The sequence below is a fragment of the Heloderma suspectum genome, chromosome 6 (genome assembly GCF_057233095.1).
Source record: "Heloderma suspectum isolate Gila_16-S chromosome 6, 16-S_ref, whole genome shotgun sequence".
NCBI classification, from domain to species: Eukaryota; Metazoa; Chordata; class Lepidosauria; order Squamata; family Helodermatidae; genus Heloderma; species Heloderma suspectum.
In genome coordinates this window covers 116,915,471-116,942,561 of record NC_139463.1, presented here as the reverse complement: position 1 = coordinate 116,942,561, position 27,091 = coordinate 116,915,471, and the positions used below count along the sequence as shown (strand labels likewise).

General features: G+C 46.5%; 1 gene segment (V, D, J or C); it reads right to left on the bottom strand.

Moving 5' to 3' along the window:
- LOC146342781 (T-cell receptor alpha chain constant-like) overlaps window positions 1–22,279 on the bottom strand; it is a 430,194-nt gene extending 407,915 nt beyond the window's left edge. Inside the window, 1 exon segment of the C gene segment in view lies at window positions 22,143–22,279. Within this exon segment, the coding sequence occupies window positions 22,143–22,188 (46 nt within the window).
- Between the last annotated feature and the right edge of the window lie 4,812 nt (window positions 22,280–27,091).

Sequence of the window (27,091 nt, the reverse complement as noted above, 5' to 3'; positions counted from 1 at the left end):
TGTCCTTGAACTTGGCTCACTGGACTGTTAAGTTCGTTTCATTAGACCTATGCCTAATTCAAAGTTCAATGCTGATCCATTATATCCATCAGAATTTCATAGTGTGCAAAACTCGGAAGTATTTTTTCTTTGGGTTTTGACTGTGGTATGTTTCATTGTACTGGCAGATGTCTTGTCTGATCCTCCTCCTCGCTGTTGTTGTTCTTGTTGTTGTTGCCATAATCATCATCACCTGGCTTTATCCGCTAATATCTCCTTTCTCTCTTAATGCTGTATTTTTTTTATTAGTGTGTTTAATTGCTTGTTTTATAGTCTCAGTTGATATTTATTTATTAAAAGTCATTTACCACACATTTCAGTCTCAATATGAGTGCCTCAATGCTCATTATGAATTTTAATTAATGAATGATGACTTTGAGGAGATAAAGGAAGATCAAGTTCAATCTGGAATACTCAAGTGAAGTAATAGAGGTGTATAGGGGTCTGTGTGTGTGTGTGTGTGTGTGCACTTTTTAAACTGAGCCAAGTCTGGACAGGGCTTAACACTTTGCCATCTTTTCCATATCAAGACAATGTCCTGGTGACTGTGATGTGCCATCTTACACTCTTCTGAATATTGGTCTAAGAGCTTCCAGATCAGAAGGCCAGAATCCTAGATACGTTTGGGACCCATGCGACATATAAGCTCTTTCACTTTGGGTGTAAAAAGTGTGTGTTCCCTGTCTATCGATCTAATGTCTATTTATGGCTAATGTCTGTTTATGTCTTAAGAGTGTTCTTCAAACTTGAAGCCAATCCTGCACAACCTTGCAGCTTGTAGGTTCTGCCCCCCCCCTTTAAGTGGCATGTATGGGCCACTCCCACCACCACTCAGATGGCTGAAGAAAAGGTGGATAAAAGTGCTCAGCCCTGGTGCAGAGAGTATCTCCTTTGGCAGTGGGCATCTGAGTAAGCAGTTGTGGTATGGCACTGTGACGCTGGGTTCCTACTACGTGCATATCTCAGGCACAGAAATACATGGCTGAGTTGGCAGCCATCAGAGTATTCAGCTGAAGGGTCTCATTCTTGGAGGTGTGTGAAGTAATGGTGGTCTGGCCCTGCAGAGAAGGGGCATATGCCCTATCCACACTGTAGGGTATATCCTCGTCATCCATTCTAGAGCTTTCCCCGGAGACTGACGGATCCAGTCCCAAAGGCTATTTGAATTAGAGATGGAGAACCTGTCACATTACCTACTAGACAGAGATTCTCTCTAGGTCTCGCTGTATCTGGGCCATGGGAGATGAGATGAATATTGGAGAACTTCCCTTGAGAAAAGTGAAGAATGGGAGTATCTCTTGACATGATACAATCAGTGGGTGTAGCTGGGCCGTGGGATAGCAGAACACCCCTTGAGAAGAAAGAAGAAGCCAGGTGCAAATTTCCATTAGCGACTGCTGGGCTGTGTCAGAACCAGAAACAAGTATGCAAGTCAGACCTCTGAAGAATACATCCTTGCTGAACTCCATCAACCCAGCTGTGTCCAAACATGGTAGCTCAAGTCTCATGCAGAAGAAAGGAGCTGTCTCCCTGGATATCTTCTTGGCATACTTGTTAAAAGTACTCAAACTGGTGGGGCTTTCTCTCATTTAACTTAAATCAACCTAACAGATTTTGGTTCAGCAGGGTTTCTCATGCGGGGTATTTCACTCCCTTCATCTGATTTCTTCATCCAGTGTATTGTAGCTGAATCAAATGGTAAAGCCGATCTGCGCAAAGGAGGGTTTTTGCTAGGCTTCCGATTGACTTCCTCTCACTGTGTCCGTTGCACAGTAATACACAGCAGTATCCTCTATTTTCAGGTTGTTCATTTGCAGATACAGCATGCTTGCTTGGTTGTTCCTGGAGATGCTGAAGCGCCCTTTCACTGAGTTAGCATAGTTTCTTGCGCTACCAGCCCAGAATGAAATAAGCGCAATCCATTCCGGTCCCTTCCCAGGAGACTGTCGCACCCAGCTCATCCAGTAATCACCAAAGGTGAACCCGGAGGCTTGGCAGGAGAGGCGGAGGGACTCTCCAGTCCTTTTGACATCCCCTCCAGACTCCACCAGCTGGATCTTTGATTGGGCACCACCTAGAAAGGAAGACATTTTAAAGAGACAAACTTCATATTAATCCTGAGATGAGAATGGAACTGTCCTCTCTACTTTGAAAGGAGAAAAATACCTCCGAAGGCTGCCAAAAAGAAAACTAATGAAAGTCAAAGCAACATTTCTCTTCCTGTTTCTTTGAGGGAGATGGACTGGAAAGTTGTTGAGCACACAGGGTAATGGCTTCTGATGTAGCTGGAGCAGGGGAAAGAGTGTGTCTGGTTCAAAGAGGACATTGTCCTTGCATTTGCATACAGCTATATGTAAAAGAACAACAGCCATTTGGCAACCTAGATCTCTTAATGTCTGCATAGTGAGTGTGCTTTGGCCAATTGGTCACCATATCTGGCCTGACTGGAGTCCACCAGGAGAAGAGCCTTCAGCATGGTGGCCCCCTTTCTTTGGAATTCCCTACCCCTGGAGGTCAGGCAGTCACCAATACTGTGTTGTTTCAAGCGCCTCCTGAAAACAGCACTGTTCCAGGAGGCATTCTCTGATTGACCAGTTACAGTTTTTATTGGCATTGTGTTTTTTAAACAAGTATAATTTTAATATGGTGTTTTAAACTTTTGATCCTGTTTACTGTTTTATTTTTTGTGTTCACCACTCCGAAATCTGTTCTAGATATGAAGCAGTGTGTGTGTGTGTGTGTGTGTGTGTGTGTGTATATATAAAATTATATCTATCTATCTATCTATCTCAAAAGAATTATGGGGACAGATAAATGTTTACACATAAATGCAATTAATTAAAATAAAATGCAGCATCTCAACAATGAAAAATAAAAAGCAGTTGTAGATTCTCCTCTAAATGATTTATGGATTCCTATGAAGGATAGTTGAAGTTTTAATATCATCTATCATCTGACTTTGGATCAGAAGGTTGGAGTAGACCTAGATCATCCTGTACTATCTAAGGTCCTTCTCAATGCAGAGTGTCACTTGTCTCCTGTAATGTGTGAAGCCGCAATTATGGAAGGGTGTGATGGGGTCCTTGCAAGGACGGGTAGTGTATAAATATAATAAATAAACAAGCGAACACAATATGTTTAATTATTTGAACCAAGGATTGGATGACCATGACTAGAAACAGAAATACATCACTTACCTTATTACTGTGTGTGTGTGTGTGTGTGTGTGTGTGTGTGTATTCCCTCAATGTAAGCAGGGCTGGCCTTAGGTGTGGGCAGCTGGGCAGTGGCCCAGGGTACCAAGCTGAAGGGGGTGCCAAGCTGAGCTCAAGGGGGCACCAACATCACACCTGCACCTTGCTCCATAAACCCTCTCGGTGGCCCTTCAAAGATGACCAAAGTCGGGAGGGGGGCAACGGTACTCCTCACCTAGAGCACTAGAATCCACTCCTGGGTACCTCTAGCTTTTTTCATTTCACCAATAGAGGAGTGGAGGCAGAGTAAGTTTGCTGTTGCAACTGTTAAACAAGTGAGAGTCACAAATCCCTGCAGATCTACTGCAAAGCACTCCGACATCTTCCAGTACACCCCATTCAACCACCTGCTGCCCCAGATTTGGAGGATTCTGAGCACTCGAGGCGACATGAGCCAAACAAAAACAAACAAACAAAAAACAACCCCACAAAGACCTCCTAGCATGGTGTGGACAAGAATGACTTACTCAAGACTGACATGATGAACACAGCCAAGGCCCAAAGAAGGGACATTTTCCTGGATCAAGGAAGAGAGGTGCACCAACGTATTTGGAAGGACTGTGTTACTCTTCGAATCAGCTTCTGGGCTTTGCTCTGCAGACTCTGCTGTATGAGAAGATTTGATGAAATAGGGCAGACTCCTTCCACTTGGTAATTTCTAAAAATCAGCAAAAGGTAAAGGAAGGGTAAGCCACAGGATGTGGTTAGTGGTCAGGATGCCAACATGCCCTGTGTAGGAGACTCAGTGCTTGACATTTTGTAGGTCACAGTAAGAGTAGAACTTGCTCAACATTGACACCTTGTGTTTGAAAGCCCCATGACCACTTCAACTACAAGGGGCTTCATCACACAAAGCTGCAAATCCTGCAATGTACAGGGGCTTCTGCTGCTGGAATCTTTGTAGGATTTGGTCAGTTCGTTTCCACATGGCTTAAAGAAAAAAAAAAAAAAACTAAACTTCTCAAAGAGATCTATGTGTTTCATTACAAAGCCACTAGGTGGCATTGTTGTTTTATTTGCAGTAAACACAGCTTTAAACTGTACACCCTCATGTATGTTGACTCCATGGTGGAATGAGGGAAAATGCCGGACTTTCCTCATCACGGAAAGTGACGCAATCAAGCTCACAAAGAGCAGGAGGTTCCCAGAGGAGGGCTGTGTCGTGTACAGGACCTGGAAACTTCTGTGAGTAAGCAATCTCCATAGCAGGATAAAAGCCTGGTGTGGAGGAGCCCAAGGAAGGACTTCAGCTATTGGGCTGTATAGAAATATAATAAATAAATAAGAAAGAAAGAAAGAAAGAAAGAAAGAAAGAAAGAAAGAAAGAAAGAAAGCAAGCAAGCAAGCAAGCATTGGGCTAAAAAAAAAAAAGTAGGACCCCAGATGTGATTAAAAATATTATTTTATTTAGACATTTTATTTAGTTATTCATTAATTTAGACATTATATTTATTCCTTTTGTCCAAGATAGAGCCCCCAAAGTCATTTAGAATTAGAAGTGACTTGCAGTTAGGTTTAACCCTTCTGACTCAACTGAAAGGGCAAAAGGAACATTTTCACCTCCCTATAATCAAGTTTGAATTTCTTTCTTAGAACTTGGGAGTTGCAGGTTTAACTGTTAGTTCCAGATGTGGACTAGGTTGCAGCTCCAGACAGAGGAATGGAGACTTGCTATCTGATTTCCTCTCCACAGAACCAGAAGGCAGATGTTATAGTTTTGGATTTTATGGTTGTTCTTATATATTTAAAAATGTATACCTTTGCTGTCCATTTTTATTGTATTTTTTTTCTTCTGGCTTTTTTGTAATCTGCTCAGAAAACGTCTGTTGTCGGGCTGAAATATAATCTATGTATGAATGAATTAGGTTGGGTCCAGATTTTAGCTGGATCAATGGCATTAGCAGAAGTGGACTTTCCTGCCCTACACAGAGGGTCACAAGCAGAAAATGCTACACAGAGAGTCAGAAGAACCAGTTGAATGGGTTTCCTGCCCTGGAAAATGCTACACAGAGAGTCAGAAGAACCAGTTGAATGGGTTGAGCTGTGGTGTGCGCGGTAGGGATGTTGGAGAATTCCGCCACGGACTCCAGTGAGGCCGGATTGGCCCCCCGGAATACTTGGCGGAACAGCCTCACCCCCCCGCCACCCCCCACAATCCCCCCCGGAACGGACCTACCTAGCTGTGGATGCGGCAGCGGTGGCAGCTCCAGCGACGTCTTCAGGGTTCCTGCGGCTGCAAATGGCGGCCGTCATGGTGGCTGCCATTTGCGTCCCTGCTGTAGCCGTGATAGGCTACATAAATATTTACATAGCCTATCACGGCTAAAGCGGGGACACAAATGGCGTAGGGGATGCCATTTGTGTCCCTGCTGTTGCCATGATAGGCTACATAAGTATCTACGTAGCCTATCACAGCAAAAGACAGGGATGCAAATGGCGTAACAGCCACCATTTGCGTCCCTGCTTTAGCTGTGATAGGCTACGTAAATATATACGTGGCCTATCACGGCCTAGCGTACGGATGCAAATGGCGTCCCCTACGCAGGACGCCATTTGCATCCGCAGCAGCCCGGCAGCAGATGGGGGCCCTGCTGCGGATCAGCCCGGCTGGCAGCTCCGCGGACTGGCCGCAGAGCAGAGCCGGCCGGGCAGGATTCCGGGGGGGAGGACCGTATTGCCTCCCCCCCCACGGAACACAGCGGAGCCAGGTAAGTGGGGTTTGATACACCCCTAGTGCATGGGTGGGGCAATCCTCCCAAATTCTAGTGCACAGGTGGGGCAATCCTCCAATCCTCATCAGGATGGTCCCCATAGCCAACACCAAAGGACAGTCCAAAAATCACAGGGAGTTGTGTTGATCCACATCAACAAAACAGTTCTGGCAGTTTTCACCTACTGGGAGCAGGTCTTTTGTAAAGCAAATGGGTTTTAATTGCCCATTCAAAACCATGTAACCTTGAAATACTTTGCAGGACAACAAGGAACCATTCTGTTGCTTTGAAAATTCATTTTCCCCCAGCTACTGGGAGAGTTGCAGCAGCTAAGCTCAGAGGGAACAGGAGATTCTGAAGGGGGTGGCAGGTGATGTCGGCCTCCCTGCTAATAAAAAAAAAGTGCCTGCAAACCCTGGGTCCACTATACCACTGTAGAAAAGGGCACCTAAAATGATCCAGGGGCTGGAGCATCTCCCCTATGAGGGAAGATTCCAACAGCTGGGGTTGTTTGGCTTGGAAAAAAGGAGGGTAACATGATAGAGGTCTACAGAATTATGCATGGTGTGGAGAATGTGGATAGGGAGACATTTTTCCCCTCTCTCATAATACTTAACATCCCATGAAGCTGATTGGTGGGAGATTCAGGACAGATGAAAGGAAGGGCTTCTTCACACAGCACATAGTTAAACTATGGAATTCTCTACCACAGGATGTAGTGAGGGCCACCAATTTGGATGGCTCTAAAAGGGGGTTGGACAAATTCCTGGAGGAAAAGGCTATCCATGGTTACTAGTCCTGATGGCTATGTGCTACCTCCAGTACCAGAGGCAGTGAGCCTATGTATGTACACCAGCTGCTGGGGAATATGGGTATGTGGGTGCTGTTGTGCTCTTGTCCTGCTTGTGGGTCTCCCATAGGGCAGCTGGTTGAGCCAGTGTGTGAACAGAATGCTGGACTAGATGGACTCTTTGTCTGATCCAGCATGGCTCTCCTTATGTTCTTATTATTCCACTTGCGTTTATGGGTGGGGTCTAAACCTCTGAAGGCAAGCTGGAGAATGGCAGTATTGTGAAGCAATGCAGAGCTTTGGGGGTATTCCAGGCAAGGCTTTTATTGCCCCTGCAGGTGCTTCATTTGCCGACTTTAATAGGGGAGGGCAGGTCCACACAACATTGTCATCGACTTGTAAACCTCCCCTGTTTTCCCGCTGCTTCTCCTGTCTTTTTTTTTTTTTTTTTTTCTTACCCTGGAAAATCCATTTAGGAGAAGAAGATGGACTAGCTGCACAATTCTTTCTAATTGTTAGCACTAGGACCCCTTGGCCTGGAAGCACCCCCGGGATGAGAAAAGAATTTAAAAAGGAAATTGAGGCAATGCCCTCCCCACAAACATTTTAAAAAATAAAGTGCTACTCGCTTCCAGTTAAAGCCAATAACATGACACATGCTTTCAGTTAGCGGAAAGAAAAAGGGAAGTGAGGTGGAGTGGAGGGTGAACGTCTATAGGAGCTGCATTGCCTCCTAGTGGACAACTGAGTGAACGGATAATTGTGTCTTTAATAAACGGTAAATCAATGTCATACAGGAAGAAGACATGTCCTCTGGTCAATCTTTAGGGACATGCTTCTCTGTATGTGCAGCTTTTAAACTGAGCAAGAGACAGACAGAGCTAAACTGTGCACCCTCTTTTCCATACTAGTACTCTCTCCTGGAGTCTGTGATATGGTAATAAGGATTATTTATTTATTTATTTATTCATTGCATTTATACCCCGCCTTTTTTCCTCTTGCAAGGAACCCAAGGCGGCTTACATGATCCTCCTCCTCTCCATTTTATCCTCACAACAACAACCCTGTGAGGTGGGTTGGGCTGAGAGTCTGTGACTGGCCCAAAGTCACCCAGTGAGCTTCCATGGCCGAGTGGGGACTAGAACCGGATCTCCCAGCTCCTAGTCCAGCACTCTCGCCACTACACCACGCTGGCTCTCATCTTATTGTTCCTCTGAACATGTGGCGGCTGCCTTATCCTCTCGCCAGCCTCTCGACACCCTGATTTTGGAGTCTCAGAGCTTCCAGATCAGAAGACCAGAATCCTAGGAAGGTTTGAGACTCCACACTAGGCATAAGCTCTTTCATTTTGGGTGTAAGAGAGTGTGTTAAGGGAAAGAAGGAAGGATAAATGGATCCAGGCTTCTGTTAATTTTTTTTTGAAATAATAATTAAAATTAGAAAATGCTTGTTCCCCAGTCAAGAGATCTCCATCTTTTGATGAATATAAATGTGACCAATGAGGAGACTAGGGGACAAGCCTTCTGAGCTCCCATCAAACACAGAGCCAGAACGATCGATAGATATGCTGTCCCAAACAAACCTCCTATGCATGGATATTAAAACGAGGGGCAGCCGGGGACTAAACAGTAAGGGGCGGTGGGCGGGGGTGGGGTGGGGAGGCAGCATATTTGCTAGATCCCTCTCTTTGTGTGTAGTTTTTAAACGGAGCCAGAGCCAGACAGGGTTATCTCTGCGCCCTCTTGTCCATACCAGGACTATGGGTGATTTGGTCCCAAACCATCGAAGGTGTAAAAGATCAAAACCAGCACTTTAAATTGGGCTTGGAAATACATCAATGCAGAGGTCACATTATCTGATTTCCTCAATTTCATCCACGCTCGGGCAGCCGCATTCTGCACCTGCTGAAGCTTCTGAAACGTCTTCAGAGGCAGCCCCACGTACAACGCATGAGATTAGTCCGGCCTGGATGTCAGTGATGCATGGGTCACCGATGACGGTATATGCAACCTGTTAGGAGACCAGAGAACAAGGCTTATGAGCTACCATCAAGCACAGGACCAGAGGGAACCATAGATAAGCTACCAAGACATACCTCCTATGCATTGATGTTAAAAAGTGGGACAGACGGGGACTAAATGGCATGGGGGCGTGGGGAGGCACCACATTCGCTACACTTCTGGAGGACGTGTCTCACGATTTGAAGCAGAGGGCCATAGCTTATGTATTTGAAGGATCCATTGTGTATCATTAAGCAGAGTTGGAAGCTGACCTGGTGGCACCCCCTGGTGGGGAAAGATTATAGTGCAAGCATCTACTTTCCTTGAAGTTTTGTGAGGGGGAGGGTGCTCTTTGTTAAATATTATTCATAGCTCCTAGGGGTTGTCTCCATGAGCGATTTACTCTGAGCTGGCTGCGTTTGGAGGTCGTTTGGGGTATATGATGTCGTGGCCATCCAGCAGCCACCCCAGAGTTTATCAGGGAAAAACCAGATTTCCTGCGACTGCTTAAAGTCTGATTCTTTTCCTTAAATAGGTTCTCTGTGGTGTAGCTGTTGTGTGCCCCAACCCCCGCATTTACCTCGGGTGTGCTAGCCCTGCCCAGGGGTGTGCCTTTCACCATGACCCTGGTCAAGGGGTGTTCCCTGCGCCTGTGTTTCCCAGCACAAACCTATTATATAGGGATGGCAGAGAAATCCGCCACAGGCTCCAGTGAGTCTCTAAAGAATCCGCCCCCCCCAAATCCGTGGCGGAACTGACTACCCCCCCTCCACCCCACGGAATCCCCCGGGATGGACCCTACCTGGTCGTCAGCAGGTCCAGTCCATCTAGCTGCCCTCCCCTGTCCTCTGCTGCTTCTGTTTGGACGCAAATGGCGGCCAGCATAGTGGACGCTATTTGCATCCCTGCCTTTTGTCGTGATAGGCTACATAAAGATTTACGTAGCCTATTATGGCAAAGAGCAGGGGCACAAATGGCGTACCGGATGCCATTTGTGTCCCTGCTTTTTGCCGTGATAGGCTACGTAAAGATTTACATAGCTTATCATAGCAAAAGGCAGGGGACGCAAATGGCGTCTGCTACACCAGACACCATTGGCGTTCGAAGACTGGCTGCGGCCAGAAGTCAGGCAGCGGCCGGCCCCAGCCAGCAGCTCCGCGGACTTGCCGCGGAGCGGAGCTAGACGAGGAGGATTCCAGGGGAAGGGATGGATCACCTCCCCCCCACACTGTGGACACCCCCACCCAGAACAAGGTAAGGGATTCATACATCCCTACTATTATTGTCTACTGTGTAAAATCCACTGTCTGTGTTTCATGCCTTGGCAGGCGCCTTTTGTTCCGTTGTCCACTCGCAGATGGATGCGAATATTTGTTTTCATCATGCAGAAAAATATGCACATAATTATGTATGCAATTAAAATATGCAAGTATTTACGTCAGTATTTACAGAATTTACCTTAGTGTGTAACGTTTAGAGTATTGTCCACCATCCCATTCAATGTTTCCTCAGCAGAAACTTGCATATTTTCCTATGAATGTATATGTGTAAATTTTGGGAAAGTAAAAAAACAAACAAAAAAAATCATCCTAAAGTCCACAGACTCCCTGAGGCCTGAAAGGGTCACTCTGCAGCAGATTCTGCAGGTCGGATTCTTAGAAATCTGAGCTCATTTTAGTCCGTCTCAAATGTCTCCAACATCCCTACCCAGAAGTAACTCCCATTGTGGTCAGGCAGGCTTGTCCCCTGAATGCGCACACCAGAGATCCCCCTCAATTGAAAAAAAAAAACACACATTTTAAAGTTCTAATTCCCTAAAGGCTATAAAGCACTTTCCCCAAGATGCGATTCTCCACTGTTTGGTTTATTGCCTTCAGAAGTAACTAATTGTCACGTTCCTTCGTCCTCTCTCTTTGCAATCAACACACACCAAGATACCAGGCTTCAGGCTCACTACTTTATCAGTGAATGACCAGGTTCTTTATAAATGCAAATTCTAGGAAACGCTCAGGCTACAAAGGAAACAGCTACTCCACACAATTATGAATACCAATGGATGAGCCAAAGTGGAAGTTAGAGAAGTTGCCGGCAGCTTGAACAAGAACTTCCAGCCAGACTAGCTTAAGGGGGATGCCCCTCCCTTACAACTGTGCCCTCCTACTTAGGCTATCACGCATAGCCAACCTGGAGGAGTGTCTGAGCTCTGCCTGTAACTTTTCCCGCTTCGCTCTGCAACGGACCCTAGCATCCCTCAAGTCATGCCCCTCACTCTCCTCCTCCCCCAAGACCTGGCTTCTCATGGAGGAATGGGGTTCAGGTTGAGCCATCTGTGTGCCAAGGTCTTGAGAAGAACTCCTTGCCATATCTGAGCTCACGACGGAAGTAGCCTCCCTGGTTCTGGCTGGTCCCATTCTGAGTCTGAGCTCCTAACTATCTCCACACGCTCAGATTCATTCCTGACACTAATTCAGACCTTTGTTCCTGTGCAGCATCGGGTTAGAATGTGGGCTGGTTTCCCCTCCCTTTGTTTCCCCTCCATTCCCAGCACAAACATATGTGTGTCTCCTCGGAAGTAACTCCTATTGTAGTCAATGGGGCTTGTTCCCAAAATGCACACTCCCTAAATTACTGAGATCCCCCCCCCACCTCATGAATTGAAAGCTCCAAAGCTTTGATTGATCACAGCAGGGCAGCGAGAACAGTTTGTTCCTATAATGATTGTGGCTGTAAGGAAGTAGGGAAGAGATAGAGAAAGAGAGTGATTTCTGTGGAGGGGAGTAAACTTCCCAGGACTTTACCAAAGGAGAAAGGTGGGAGGCCCTGGAAGGGGGGGTGTCTTATTGTTTGAGTAGCCCTGCCTGTCAGATGACATTCACTCCAACCCCGCACCCCACCCAGAAGTATGTTCTGTGAAGCAACTTTTACTCGTGGGATACACTCGTTCGTGGAGCCCTGCATGGAGCAAATCCAGCTCCTTGAAAAATCTAGGTAATCCATGATTGGCTTCTCCTTCTGACTCCTTCCGTTGTTGTGGAGAAACCCCCGTAGACGAGACATTCAAACACGTTAGAAATCTTTCACTGTGATGTCTTCCTTCATCCAAAACTGTCCTGGAAAATAGAAATGTAATTGTGTGGCGGTTACAAAGGATGACATCTCTAGACCTTTGGTTTCTACCAATTTGAAATGGGCTTGAAAAATCTGTAGAGCAAAGAAGACAAAGACCAAGCAGAAATATCCTTGCCTTTAGAGAGAGAGATGTTCAGATTCTAGTGTGAGAGTAGGGATGTCAGAGAATTCCGCCATGGATTCCAGTGAGGCCGGATTCTAAAGAATCCCCTGGAATCCGTGGTGGAACGGCCTCCCGCCCCCCGCCACCCCACGGAGTCCCCCCAGGACAGAACTTACCTGGGGTGGATGCGGCAGCTCCGGCAACAGAGCCGGTAGCGGCAGCGGCGGTGGCTGCTCTCCCAGCCAGCCGCAGCCGGGCTGCTGCGGCCGCGATTTGCATTCTTGCAGCCGTGATAGGCTACATAAGTATTTACGTAGCCTATCACGGTAAAGGCAGCCACGCAAATGGAGTAGCGGCCGCCATTTGCGTGGCTGCCTTTACCGTGATAGGCTACGTAAATACTTACGTAGCCTATCACGGCAAAGAGCAGGGGCGCAAATGGCGTAGCGGCCGCCATTTGCAGCCCCAGCAGCCTGGCCGTGGCCGGAACGCCGGCTGTGGCCGGCCCCAGCCGGCAGCTCCGCAGAGCCACTGCAGAGCGGAGCCGGCCAGGGAGGATTCCAGGGAGAGGGACAGAGCGCCTCCCCCCTACCATGGATGCCCCGACGCGGAGCCAGGTAAGGGATTCGTACATCCCTAGTGAAAGCTAAAAGTGGGAATGGGGCACTAAGGTGTGCTTATTAATCTGGCCTCCAACACCCCATGTGTGCTGCTCCTGTCTCTTCCACCCCTCCAACCCAACCCATAACTCTGGAGATAACTTCAAGAATCTGTCTGATCAAATGGACTGCAGTCCATGAAAGCTTATGTCACAAACAATTTTGTGGTCTCTGAGGTGTGGTTCTTTCTTATTCATATACTTCTGGCTAAGTTCTTTCCCAGTTGTTTAATTGCTTCATATACTTTGCAGGGCTGGCTTCACATTTGAGCCCCTCCCCCTGTGAAAAGCTGTTTGGTCCCCCTCCCCAACTTCACCCCCCCCCCGCCGCCATCACTAGTCTCATTCAGAAGGAGCAGCAGTGCCACAATCCACGGTGGATTTCTTTGAGCAGCCCGCCATTTTACACTCCCCGCAATGCCACAACCTACCATCACACTGAGTATTTGCAGGAAATGTTACATGGTGGAAAGCTCACAGTTGCCCAATGGTGGGTCAAACCAAATCAGAGGGAACAGAAGGGTGGGCCCAATCCAGAGGAAGGAACTTGTTTGTTTGTTTGTTTGTTTGTTTATTACATTTCTATACCACCCAATAGACAACGCCCTCTGGGTGGTTCACAGAAATTAAAACCGCAAAGTACAGCATAAAAACAAAATAAAATATAAAAACATAAGAAAATAGTATAAAAATGCAACCAGGATAAAACCTAGCAGCAATGCAGAGATATAAAATACCGTAATGGATTTAAAACAGCAAAGTTAAAAGACTATGATGCTAAAAGGCTATAATGCTGGGGAAAATAAAGAAAGAAAGAAAGAAAGAAAGAAAGAAAGGAAGGAAGAAAGAAAGAAAGGTTTTCACTTGGTGCTTGAAAGATTATAACATAGGCACCAGGTGAACCTCTCTAGGGAGCTCATCCCACAGCCGGGGTGCAACAGCAGAAAAGGCCCTCTTCCTGATAGCCACCCACCTTGCTTCCTTTGGCAGGGGATCCTAGAGAAGGACCCCTGAAGATGATCTTAGGGTCTGGGCAGGTCCATATGGGAGGAGATGATCCTTCAGAGAACCTGGCCCTCAGCCATTTACAGCTTTAAATGTTAATACCAGCACTTTGAATCGGGCCCAGAAACAAACTGGCAGCCAGTGCAACTGGAAATGTGATCCCGTTGTAATGTGATCCCATTGGCCAGTCCCTGTTAACAAACTTCCTTTCCTATTTTGGACTAGCTGAAGTTTCCAGACCGTTTTCAAAGGCAGCACCATGTATAATGCATTGCAGTAATCCAGACGAGAGGATATCAGAGCATGGATAACTGTAGCTAGGCTATCTCTGTCCAGATAAGGGTATAGTTGGTATATCAGCTTAAGCTGATAAAAGGTGCTCTGTGCCTCCGAGTTCACCTGTGCCTCAAGTGACAGTTCTGGATCCAAGAGCACCCCCAAACTATGAACCTGATCCTTTAAGGGGACTGCAACTCCCTCCAGAACAGGTTGAACATCACCTAGCTGGGCAGATGAACCACTCACTAACAGTACCTCCATCTTGTCTGGATTGAGTTTCAATTTGTTGGGCCTCATCCAGTCCATTACTGTGCCCAGGCCCTGATTCAGAACAGCCACTGCCTCACCTGGATTTGATGAAAAGGAGAGTAGAGCTGGGTGTCATCCGCATATTGATGACACCTCAGCCCACACCTCCGGATAACCTCCCTTTGTGTTTTCATTAGGGATGTACGAAAGTCACTTACCTTTTCGCAGCTTTGATTCGCGGTGGAGGGGGGGATTCACGGTGGGGGGAGGCGTTCCATCCCTCCCCGCAGAATCCTTCCTGGCTGGCTCCGCTCTGCGGCGGCTCCACAGAGCCGCCGGCCAGGGCCATCCACAGTAAATACTTACGTAGCCTATCACGGCAGCCTGGCAGGACGCAAATGGTGGCCGCTATGGCGGCCACCATTTGCGGCCACAGCAGCCGGCTGAAAGACAGGTGAGTTACGTTCCAGGGGGATTCCCCGGGGTGGTGGGGGGTGGGAGTCCATTCCGCCATGGGTTTTGGGGGGGCCGAATGCCAGTGCATTCGGCCTCACTGAAATCCGTGGCGGAATTCTCCGCCATCCCTAGTTTTCATCCAGATGTTGTACAGCATAGGAGATCAAATAGAGCCCTGTAGAACCCCATGGCACAATTGCCGTGGCACAGAGCAATAATCCCCCAGCACCACCTTCTGGAATCAGACATCCAAATATGAGCAGAACTACTGCAGTGCAGTGCCTCCAACTCCCAACCCAGACAACCTATCCAGAAGGATACCATGGTTGATGGTATTGAAAGCTGCCAAGAGGTCCAGGAGAATCAATAGGGTCACACACTCCCCCTGTCCCTCTCCCAGCAAAGGACATCCCACAGGGCAACCAAGGCAGTTTCCATTCCATAAACAGGCCTGAAGCCCGATTGAAATGGATCTAGATAATCTGTTTCATTCAAGAGTGCCTGGAGTTGTCCTGCAACCACCCACTCAAGCATCTTGCCCAGGAAAGGGATGTTGATCACCGGCCTATAGTTGTTAACATGCTCCAGGTCCCGGTTAGGCCTTTTCAGGAGTGGCCTGATTACCACCTCTTTTAAAGAGGCCGGCACCACTCCCTCTCTCAAGGAGGAATTTACAACTTCCTGGACCCAGCCGGATGTCCCCTCCTTATTTGATGTGATAAGCCATGAAGGGCAAGAGTCAACTGGATTTGTCCAAGCACCTTGTCTGCATCCTCGGGCCTCAATAACTGAAACTCATCCAACAAAACTGGACCAGACAGTGCTCTGGACGTGTCATGCCCTACCTGGAGGAGGATTCATCTGAGGAAGAAGAGGAGGGGGAGAGCCAGCACAATGGGCCCCAGCCGGATCTCAGCGAGGAACAGGAGACCTTGGCTGACCGTCCTCCTCTGGAAACATTGCAAGAACAACTGGACCCCTCTCGAGCAGTTCCTGAGCTTCCCCAAGTACTGGAAGCAGACTCTGAGGGATCCATCCCTCTGAACGGTGTAGAATCATATGCATCCAGCAAAAGAACAAATGGAAGTCACAGCATGAGGGCCTCCCTTAAAAGCAACACGCTGACCTAATTAGCCAGCTGTAGGGATGTACGAAAGTCACTTACCTTTTCACGGACTGTGTTCATGGGGGGGGGAGGCGCCCCATCCATCCCCCCGGAATCCTCGATGGGGGGCAGGCGATCTGGTCCTCCCCCCTGGAATCCTGCCTGGCCGGCTCTGCTCCGCGGTGGCTCCACAGAGCAGCCAGCTAGGGCAATCCGCAGCCGGATTTCCGGCCGAGGACTGGCTGCTGCGGACGCAAATGGCGGCTGCCGGAGCTGCTGCCATCTGGAACATCCACCCCAGGTAAGCCTCGTCCCGGGGGGAATCCGTGGGGGGAGCAGGGGGGCAGGCCGTTCCACCACGGATTTCGGGGGACCAAATGCCAGTGCATTTGGCCTCACTGAAATCCGTGGCGGAATTCTCCGCCATCCCTATGTGCTGATTAACAACCAGCTATAAATTCCGCCTCACAGACACCAGGGTTTTGCTGCAAACAACAGTGACTCAACCTTGGCTTTGCTTTCAAGATACCCGATCAGAGAAGCTCCTAGACTTTGGCTATACATCTAGATAATGTTTTCGGACACCCCCTTGACTTTGACACTTGCTGAAACAGGCGCTGGTGAACTGACCTCTGGACTGCCTTGACCTCGCCTCTGCCTGGGCCTGCAAACCCTCCTCCGAACTTCAGTGTATGACTTTGGACTGAATTGGTTGTTCTGTCGCTGCTACTCCTAGGACTATCTATGCGTTGCCCAAGGCCCTGGCCTGTGCTGAAACAGGACAGGACACCTCTACCAATGGTCAATGGAACTTCATTAATCGTGTTGTCCAATTCATGACAAATCTGAAGGACTTTGTCTTCAAAGTGCTGTGAAAATGTGTCACAGCATGCGACTGAGGGTTCCACAGTTTCTCTCCCTGGCCCAGAGTGTAGCAGGCTACAAGCCACCCGGAAAAGTTCTGCTGGATGACACTGAGAAGATGCAATGGTGGTGGAAAAGAAATATCTTTTGGGCACCATCACCACCACAGAGAAGCCTCAATAAGAACCTGTGTTTGGTCAGACTCAGTATGAGTTTTCCTCCACCTGCATTCTAGCTGTCTCCCCTCTTGCTTGATTGCCTTCAGGTCAGGTATGTACCAAGGAGCTGGCCAGGCTCTACTCAGAGAGAGAGGGTACTTGGGCAGGATCATGTTGATCACCCAAGTCATCTCTGCATTCCATAGAGCAACCTGGGCTTTGACAGGAGCACCAGCCATACCAGCAGGAAAATCCCCCAGGACCCTCTGGAATCCATTGGAATCCATTAGCCTCTAGGGGCAGACCATTTTAATAGGTCCCCACCCCTGCATAGGGGAAAGGCTGCCAAGAGTCCAAACCTCAATAGGAAGTGATCTGACCATGACAAGGGGACAGATGTTAATTCCCCGACTATCAGATCTCCATCCTCCTGCCCAGTCGAGAAAACCAGATCAAGCGTGTGTCCTTTTACATGTGTTGGGTCAATGACATGTGGAGCCAGCCCCATGGTTGTCATGGCAGCCATGAAGTCCTGAGCCGCCTCGGATACAGCATCCTCAGCGTGGAAGTTGAGATCCCCCAGAACCATCATCCTAGGGGTTTTCAACACCAAATCCAAGACCACCTTCATCAGCTCAGGCAAGGAATTTGATGACGAGTTGGGTGGGCGGTACACCAGCAGAATCCCTCATCTGTCCTGGGTACCTAACACAAGGTACAGACACTCAAGGTCTGGACTCGAATGAACAGGAAGTCTAGAGAGGGAGATCGCATTCCTATAGACCACAGCAACCCTGCCCCCCCCCAACCCTTGAGCTGGTGTTGGTGCTGCACTGATTACCCAGGAGGGCATAGCTGGGAGAGAGTAACCCCTGCCAGTTCCCCCAGTCTCTGTAATACATACCAGGTTGGCCCCCTCATCCACAATCAAATCATGGATGAGGGTGACTTTGTTTTGGACCAACCTGGCATTCAGCAGCAGAACCACCGGACCTGAGGGCAAGCTGACAAGGCCACCAGGAACCATCTGGTTGGGGGAGAACCAGAAGAGGGGACAGCCGTAAGGTGTCTAGCCCATCTTCTCCTCAGCTGGCCTGTTGATCCCCCATGCCATACATCCCCATACTCATGACCACAGTTATGGGGGCACCCCCTCTGCCCCCCCAAGTTACCCAATGTGTTTCCCAAGATAGATAGATAGATAGATAGATAGATAGATAGACAGACAGACAGACAGACAGACAGACAGACAGACAGATAATGATATAAAGCAGTATAAAAGAGAGATAGCAAGGAGCAAACGAAGACCCGCATTTGCTCCTTTGATCTTGTTCTTCGAAGCTGCTGCCCTCTGCTGCTGTTGACTGGTTGTAGGTATCCCAGGAAGGTGGCAGGGTAGGTCTGGGGTGTGCTTCTCTGTGCGTCCCCAAGCGTGACGCGAAGTGCAAAGTTAGCGTCGCACTTGGCACGATGCGAAGGCCCAGGCAGAGGCACTGCCTCTGGCAGCCCCCGCTCTTATATACCTGTGGGGTAGAAGAGTGGCTGGTCAGCTAATGACAGTAGCCAGTGGGAGAGGGTTTCAGCAAGCTGGCATTGAAAAAAGGCCTCACCTCAAACACACTCCAGATCCATGCCTCTGGCAGCCCCTGCCCTTTAATAGCTGGGGAGGAGAAGAGAGGCTGGTCAGCTGATGATGGTAACAGACAGGAGAAGCCTCAAGAAAGAAACCAGGCCCTGCCAGCAGACGCACTCCAACTCCGTAGGAATGCCACACATGGCACCCATTCGGGGGCTGATGCCAGCTCCGATCCATCCTATTTCTAGGCCACAAATTATTTCCGCTCAAGGGCTGAATTCTACTGCAAAGAACCTTTTGGGGGCCACAGTCCTGTGGTGGGTGGAGCCAAAGGCAAAATGGCTGGGCTCAGAATGCCAGTATGTTGTCACTTAGAGCTCTTACGACATGTGACTAGGAACTTTTGGAGAGGCATTTCAACGTAAGAACATAATAAGAGCCCTGCTGGATCAGAGCAAGGGCCCAACTAGCCCAGAATTCTGTTCACACAGTGGCCAACCAGCTGCCCACAGGAAACCCACAAGCAGGATCTGAGTGCAACAGCACCCTCCTGCCCATGTTCCCCGGCAACTGGTGTAGATACGCTCACTGCCTCTGGTACTGGAGGTAGCACGTAGCCATCAGGACTAGTAGCCATGGACAGCCTTTTCCTCCAGGAATTTGTCCACCCCCCTTTTAAAGCCATCCAAATTGGTGGCCATCATTACATCCTGTGGTAGTGAACTCCATAGTTTAACTATGCGAGGTGTGAAAAAGTCCTTCCTTTCATCTGTCCTGAATCTCCCACCCATCAGCTTCATGATGTACTTTGAGAGAGGGAGAAAAATGTCTCCCTATCCATATTCTCCACACCATGCATAACTCTGCAGACCTCTGCCATCTCTCCACTTACCCTCCTTTTCTCCAAGCTAAACAATCTCAGCTGTTGTAACCTCCTCTCATAGGGGAGATTCTCCAGTCCCTTGATCATTTTAGTTGCCCTTTTCTGCACTTTCTCAAGCTCTACAATATCTTTTTTTAGGTGTGGTGACCAGAACTGTACATAGTATACCAAGTGTGTTCTCACCATAGATTTGTATAGGGGCAGTATGATATTGGCAGTTTCATTCTCAGTTCCTTTTCTAATTATGCCTAACATGGAGTTTGCCTTATTTTACAGCGGCTCCACACTGGGTTGACATCTTCACTGAGTTGTCCACCACAACCCCAAGATCTCTTTCCTGGTTGGTCACCACTAGCTCAGATGAAGTTGGGATTTTTTGCCCCAACATGGGCACCTTTTACAAAGGGGGAAAACTACAAACAGGCCAGGAAACCACCACCTCATCAGTGGTGGGGAAAGGGGGGAGGGCCAGGGGAAAGAGATATGGTCATCTGGTCATACAAGTTTCCCGCCCCTGTTATAAACAGTCCAGTTCCATAGTAGGTCAATATCATCACCCACTTGGAGGAGGGATTTCAGATTTGGGGAACAGTCATTTGCCTTGGGATCCCTACTGAGTTTTGGGTGCAGCGAGATTTGAATGGGCGAGTTTCAAGCCTTCCTCTCACATTCATCATTTTCACCAGCAAAGAAGCCACGAACGACTGCTTGCCCATTTTCTAGTGAGAGACTTCCCCTCTGTGCCCACTCCACTTCAGGCTGCCAGAGCTCCTCCTCCTGCTCAGCCTCTGAGAGGGGTTCATGTATGGCAACGGTCCCTCCTGACACACTGTGCATCACTAAGAACACAGAAGTACACCGCAGTGTCTGCCAGAGCGATATTGTGAAAGAGAAGTGTAGCGGACCTCTTGTCTTTAGCAAAGTACAATGTGCTGTTGGGAGTGTTCTGTTTCTCAGTGAGTCCCGGGTATGTACCACCAACGTACTGAGGTCTGTGGCCCAGGAACTGACGGTACCACTGGATCATTTCTGTTGAAACTGAAGAGAGGTTGCATGCAAGGTTGTAGGATGTTCTCTCAAGAGCTGTAGCTGTTCTTGGCTGCTCTATCGTCTGAGCTCTACCCAGAGAACCTAAAGCGAGATATATAAAAAAGGTAGAAATTTCATCAAGCCCTGATCTATAGCATCTTCAGAGAGATCTATAGCATCTTCTGAAATAACCTACAACAAAGTAACAAGGTAGGATGTATTTGTTTTAGCACATTTGATCCTCTCCGTTCAGTATAAAGAACCTCCTGCCCCCACAGTGGTAAGAAAAAAATGTTGAAGTAGCTTTGCTAGATCAAAGATATGGAATCATTTTTCTCCCAGTCTCCAGTTTCCAACTAGGCAATTCTAGGTAATCTCAGAGGTGGGATTAGTTAGTATGAGAGAGAGCCACAATTCTGGATCATCAGTGCATTGTGCATGCACAATATTTTTTCTTGTGTTCATAAGGTGGGAGAGAAGCAAATGGGTGGTGGTGGTCTTGATTGTTTCTTGGTCTCTTCCAACATTTTGGAAGTTACCACACTTTCTCTTTAATATTTTAATGAAAGGGAGTTCACAGCTAATTCTGTACCATGTTTCAGTCAACCCATTCCTGTCCTTAAACTCAGCTCACTGGGCTGTTAAGTTCTTTCCATTAGACCTCTGTGTTCTTCTAAATCCATTCCTGATGCATTGTATTCATTGGACTTTCAGCATGTGCAAAAGTGTCAAGTCTGTTTGTTTGTTTCTCCCCTTTGGGGTTTGACCTGTAGGACGTTTCATTCGATTTGCAAATATCTTGTCTGCTCTGGTTGCTGTTGCCATCATCCTTATTGTCAGCATCTGGCTTTATCCTCGAATATCTCATTTCTCTCTTAATTTTTATTCAACTGGAGGTTGTTGTTGTTGTTTTGCTTGTTTGATATTCTCAGTAGATATTTCTTTATTAAAACTCCTCTATCCCACGTTTCAGACTCAGTGCAAGTCTCTCCAAATTCATTATGAGTTTTAATAAATAAAAGATGACTTTGAAGAGATAAAGGAAGACCAAGTTCAATCAGGAATTCTCAGGTGGAACAATGAAAGTGTTTTCATTGTTGTTGCTTGTCAGGTGGTACTATTAATTCTGCATAACTGAAACTATGTCAATTGTAATTCAATTAAGTAAGACCCACAGCATTCAGTGCCCTCACCCTCAGGTATGTAGGGATAAGATTACAACAACCTTGATCTCTGCAGATACTGTGAAGGCTCCTCCCCATTGCTTTTTCCCCTGGCACGTTTTTGATGGGCTTCTCATCTGCCTAACCTCACTGTGTCACTCATGGCACAGAAATAGACATCAGAGTCTTCTAGCTGGCTGGCAGATTTCTCCATGTGGTAGGTCTTCTCCTTTTTCACATGGTTGGCCTGGAAACCTTGCCGATTCCCCTCTTCTGTTGCATGCTCCCTCAAAAAGAGCCTGGGAGGTTGACCGGGATGCTGAATGTACCAGAATGGTGTGTCTGTGTTATATGATGATTGATAGGTACATTTCAGGGATATAGGTTTCCCTTGGATAACAGTCACAGTGCCTTCCGTTTGGTTAACTGACTGTGCAATGCTCCCTTCTGTAAAGAGGATAATGGCAGAAGAGATGATGTTAGATAGACAGGTGAATGGATGGACAACTCCCTTTGTTGCTGCTACTGTTAAACAAGTGAGGGTCAGAAATCCTTGCATATCTCCTGGAAATCACCCGAAGATCTTTCACTAGATCCCAATATACCACCATACACACGAGATTTAGAGGATCTTGAAACCTCAAGGCTACATGAAAGGGGGGGGGGGATAGTGAGGAAATGAATCACTTACTCAGGACTGACATGACGAACACAGCCAATACCCAAAGAAGAGACATTTTCCAAAAGAGAGATCCACCAAGGTATTTGGAAGGACCTTGGTATTCTTCTGATCAGGTTCTGAGCTTTGCTCTGCGGACTCTGCTGTATGAGAAGATTTGATGAAATGTGGCAGATATCTCGCACTTGCGAAGTAATTTCTAAAAAGCAGTGTAAGGTAAAAGCAGAGTAAGCCACAGGATGCGGTTAGTGGTCGGGATGCTAATGTAAGCTGTAGGAAACTCACTGACATTTTATAGGTCACAGATGGGTAGAACTTGGTCAACATCGCCACTTTGTGTCTGAAACCAATATGACAGCTTCAAGTATAAGGAAGAGCCTAGTGGAATATAAAAATATAGGAGTAACTTAAAGTTAGGTCTCAGCTTTCCTAACTCCACCCAAGGGGCAAAAAGAACAGTTTGAACTCCCTATATTCAAGTCTGACTTTCTTTCTTAGAAGTTGGAAGTTACAAGTTTTCCTGTTATTTCCAGATTTGGGTGCAGCTCTGGGCAGATGAATGGAGACTTGTTAACTGATTTCATTTTCATAGAACTAGAAGGCAGATTGTAAACTTTTGGATTTTACAGTTGTTTTTATATATTTTATGACATTATCCCTATGTTTTCTTCTTGGTATTGTATTTAATTTGTTTAGGTTTTTATAATCTGCCCGGAGATGTCTATTATTGGACAAAAAAAATAAAATGAATGAATGAATAGGTTTGGGTCCAGATTTAAGCTAGATCAACTGTGCTGACTTCCTACCCTGTGAAAATGGTCCACAGAGAGTCGGAAGGCCTTGATGAATGGAGTGAACTGTGGAGTGGGTGGTAATCCGCAAAATATCATCAGGAGGACTTTCCATGGGCAGAGCTCTTCCTCCTGAGGAAGGCTGTGACGTATCATCCCTCCCCCACCTGTGATTATTATATTATCACCACTCCTCATAAATATTTTTACATCAGCACGTACAAATTCTAGCTCCAGAATGTCAGTTTCTCTATATTCTCTCAACCTCTTCCCTGAGATAATACCTTAGAGCGAATGTGTGTGGAAGGAATGCATCAACTGTAACTTCAGCAACCACTGCTGTTGTGCTTTTCTCCTTTTTAAAAGAAAACCTTTTTATAAACCTTTATTAGCATGCTGCCAACCACCCTCCTTCTCGTGAGGAGAGAGCCTTCCATTTGTGTGTGTGTACGTTCATATGCTATAGTATTTTCCTTTCATAGTTTCATCTAACCCTTTTTCTGGTAATGAACAAGACCGAGAATGGTGTGGTTTGAAAGAACTAATCAAAAATAAAACTTCATTTTAAAAGGTATAAAATGCTTCAGTGCAGTTTGAGTTTTATGTGGTAACATTATTGTTTCAAATTTTTATTAATTCCTTACCTAATCTACCCCTTCTAATAATATGGCTTAAAAAATAAATATACCTCCTTCCACCTCCCAGGAGAATCTAACCCCTTGCCCCACTCAGGCTACAGCCCAGTGCCCTATCCTACCCCTAAGAAAGCCAAACCCTATTTAAACCTCTAAAGAAAACCCAGTGTCACTTATTCCCTCCCTCTCCCAACTGAAAAAGGAACAGCCGATCAGGAGACAACATTTAAAATCTGAACCGTATAACTTCCCCCCACACACACACACACACACACACCATAGCCATTAGGAGAAAGGATATGTTACAATCCATCAAATGTAAACAAACTTTCAAACATACAATTAAACAACACAACACAACAAAATAAGAACATATGAAGAGCTGTGCTGGATCAGGAAGGATCCATCTAGTCCAGCATTCTATTCACACAGTGGCCAACCAGCTGCCCATGGGAGAGCCAGAAGCAGGACATGAGTGCAACAGCCCCCCCCCCCTCCCATGTCCTCAAGCAACTGGTGTACATAGGCTCACTACCTCTGGTACTAGAAGTAGCACATACCTTTTCATCAAAAAGGCAGATCCTGGATCAAAATGTTTCGTTAGAGCAACAAGGAAGAGAAAATGGATCATTGGTGGTCTTTTGGGAGCCCTATTTTCCTGGAAAGAGGGTACATAGAATCATAGAATTATACAATCATAGAATAGTAGGGTTGGAAGGGGTGCATTAAGTCCAACTAGGGATGTACGAAAGTCACTTACCTTTTTGCAGGTGTGATTCACGGTGAGGAGGAGGTACTCCGCATCTTTTTAACATCAAAAAATTATTTTGATGTTAAAAAGGTGTTAACATCAAAATAATTCCAACACAGATACATAGAAAACAAAACCATAAGAGCAAAAGGGTAACTAAATAAATGGGCTAAATGCATTCCAACCCCCCACACCTGCTCCCATAGAGGAAGAAGGACATCCAAGTAGGTGGATAAAACCTATGAAGTTATTTTTCACACAAACATTTGGAATCATTTCTCACTCAGTCTCCATTTTCCAACCAGACAATTCTAGCTCATTTCAGAAGTGGGGCTAGTAGAGAGATCCATAATTCTGGTTCATCAGTGAGCAGTGCATGCACTATATTTTGGCTCCTGTTCATAAGGTTTGAGTGATGCAGGGAAGGGAAGGGAAAGGGCTTGATCGTTTTGTGGTCTCCTCCAACATTTTGCTCTTATTTCACTTACCACACTTTCTCTCTAGTATTTTAATGAGAGGGACTTCACAGCTAATTTTGTACCATGTTTCAACCCACAAATTCTTGTCCTTGAACTTGGCTCACTGGACTGTTAAGCTCTTTCCATTAGATATCTGTCTACTTCAAAGTTCAATCCCAATCCATGATATCCATCAGAATGTCATAGTGTGCAAAACTCTTAAGTATTTGTGTGTGTGGATTTTGACCCATGGGGTGTTTCATTGTATTTGCAGATGTCTTGTCTGTTACCCCTCCTCCTCCTCCTCCTCCTCCTCCTCCTCCTCCTCCTCCTCCTCCTCTTCTTCTTCTTCTTCTTCTTCTTCTTCTTCTTCTTCTTCTTCTTGCTGTTGTTGTTGTTCTTGTTGTTCCTTCTGCTGCTGCTGCTGCTGTTGTCATCATCATCATCATCTGGCTTTATTCTCTAATACCTCCTTTCTCTCTTCATGGTGTAATTTTTATTGATTTTGGTTTTTTGCTTGTTTTATATTCACAGTTGATGGTTATTTATTAAAACTCATTTATCCCATATTTCAGTCTCAACACAAGTCCCTCCAAACACATTATGGGTTTTAATAAATAAATGATGACTTTGAAGCAATAAAGGAAGACCAATCAGGAATACTCAAGTAGAACAATAGAGGTGCTTTTGTTGCTGTCAGGTGGTAATATTAATACCATATAACCAAACTTATTTGACCTGAAATTCATTTAAGTAAGTCCCACAGCATTCAGTGCCATTACCCTCAGGTATGTGCATATGCATAAGATTGCAACAACCTAGATGTCTGCAGATACTGTGAAGGCTCCTCCCCATTGCTTTTTCCCCTGGCAAGTTTTTGATGGGCTTCTTATCTGCCTAACCTCACTGTGTCACTCAAGGCACAGAAATAGACAGCAGAGTCTTCTAGCTGGCTGGCAGATTTCTCCATGTGGTAGGTCTTCTCCTTTTTCACATGGTTGGCCTGGAAACCTTGCCGATTCCCCTCTTCTGTTGCATGCTCCCTCAAAAAGAGCATGGGAGGTTGACCGGGATGCTGAATGTACCAAAATGGATAGTTTGTGGGATATGATGATTGATAGGTACATTTCAGGGATATAGGTTTCCCTTGGATAACAGTCACAGTACCTTCCGTTTGGTTAACTGACTGTCCAATGCTCCCTTCTGTAAAGAGGATAATGGCAGAAGAGATTATGTTAGATAGACAGGTGAATGGATGGACAACTCCAGAATGGATTCCTTAGCTCTTAGCAACTTGAGAATCATTTCAGAAATAATCTATTCTCACATCTCCCCTTCCTCCAACATTTTCTTCATCCCTGCTTTGTTGCACACTGTCATTCTAAGGACACAGTGGCCATTTTCATACACTTCGAATTTTAAAAGATCCACTCTTCTGCTTTCTATCCTGAAACTACATCACTCACTTTTTGCTGGTGGGATCTACTCATTTTTTCAGTGTTCAAATCCTGAGATCCACCAAATGGTGCCTGGTATAATATACCTACACTTGGAATAAATTCTGAGCCTAGGAATGTATTTTGAATTGAACAGAGCTCACAATCTATCCACACAAGAATCCACTTCTGGATACCTCAAGGTTTGTTCATTTCACCAATGGAATTTAGGAGTGAAGGCATAGTAACTTTGCTGCTGCTGCTGTTTTATTTGTTTATTTACGATATTTGTATACTGCTCCATATCTAATACAGATATCAGAGTGGTGAACACAAAAGATAAAAAAAAGAATAAAAAGTTTAAAAACCACCTTTAAAATGCTTTTTTTTAAAAAAAAGAAAAGAATGCCAATAGTAACCATGAGTAGTCAATTGAGGAATGCCTCCTGGAACAGTGCTGTTTTCAGGAGGCACCGGAAGCAACATAGTGTTGGTGCCTGCCTGACTTCCAGGGGCAGGGAGTTCCAAAGAAAGGGGGCCACCACGCTGAAGACTCTTCTCCTGGTGGACTCCAATCGTGCCATAGGTCCATGTGGAACCACCAGGAGCAAGTCCTCCGATGACCTCAGTGACAGGGCAGGTTAGTAAGGGAGAAGGCGCTCTCTCAGGTATCCTGGTCCCAAGTTCTTTAGGGCTTTGTACACTCATACAAAAACCTTAAACCTGGCCCAGTAGTGGATAGTCAGCCAGTGCAGTTTCCTCAGCAAAGGAGTTGCGTGATGAAAAGGGGAAGCTCCTGACAACAGCCGAGCTGCTGCATTCTGCACTAGCTCCAGCTTCTGGAGCAGCCTTTAGGCCAGCCCCACATAGAGTGCATTGCAGTAATGCAG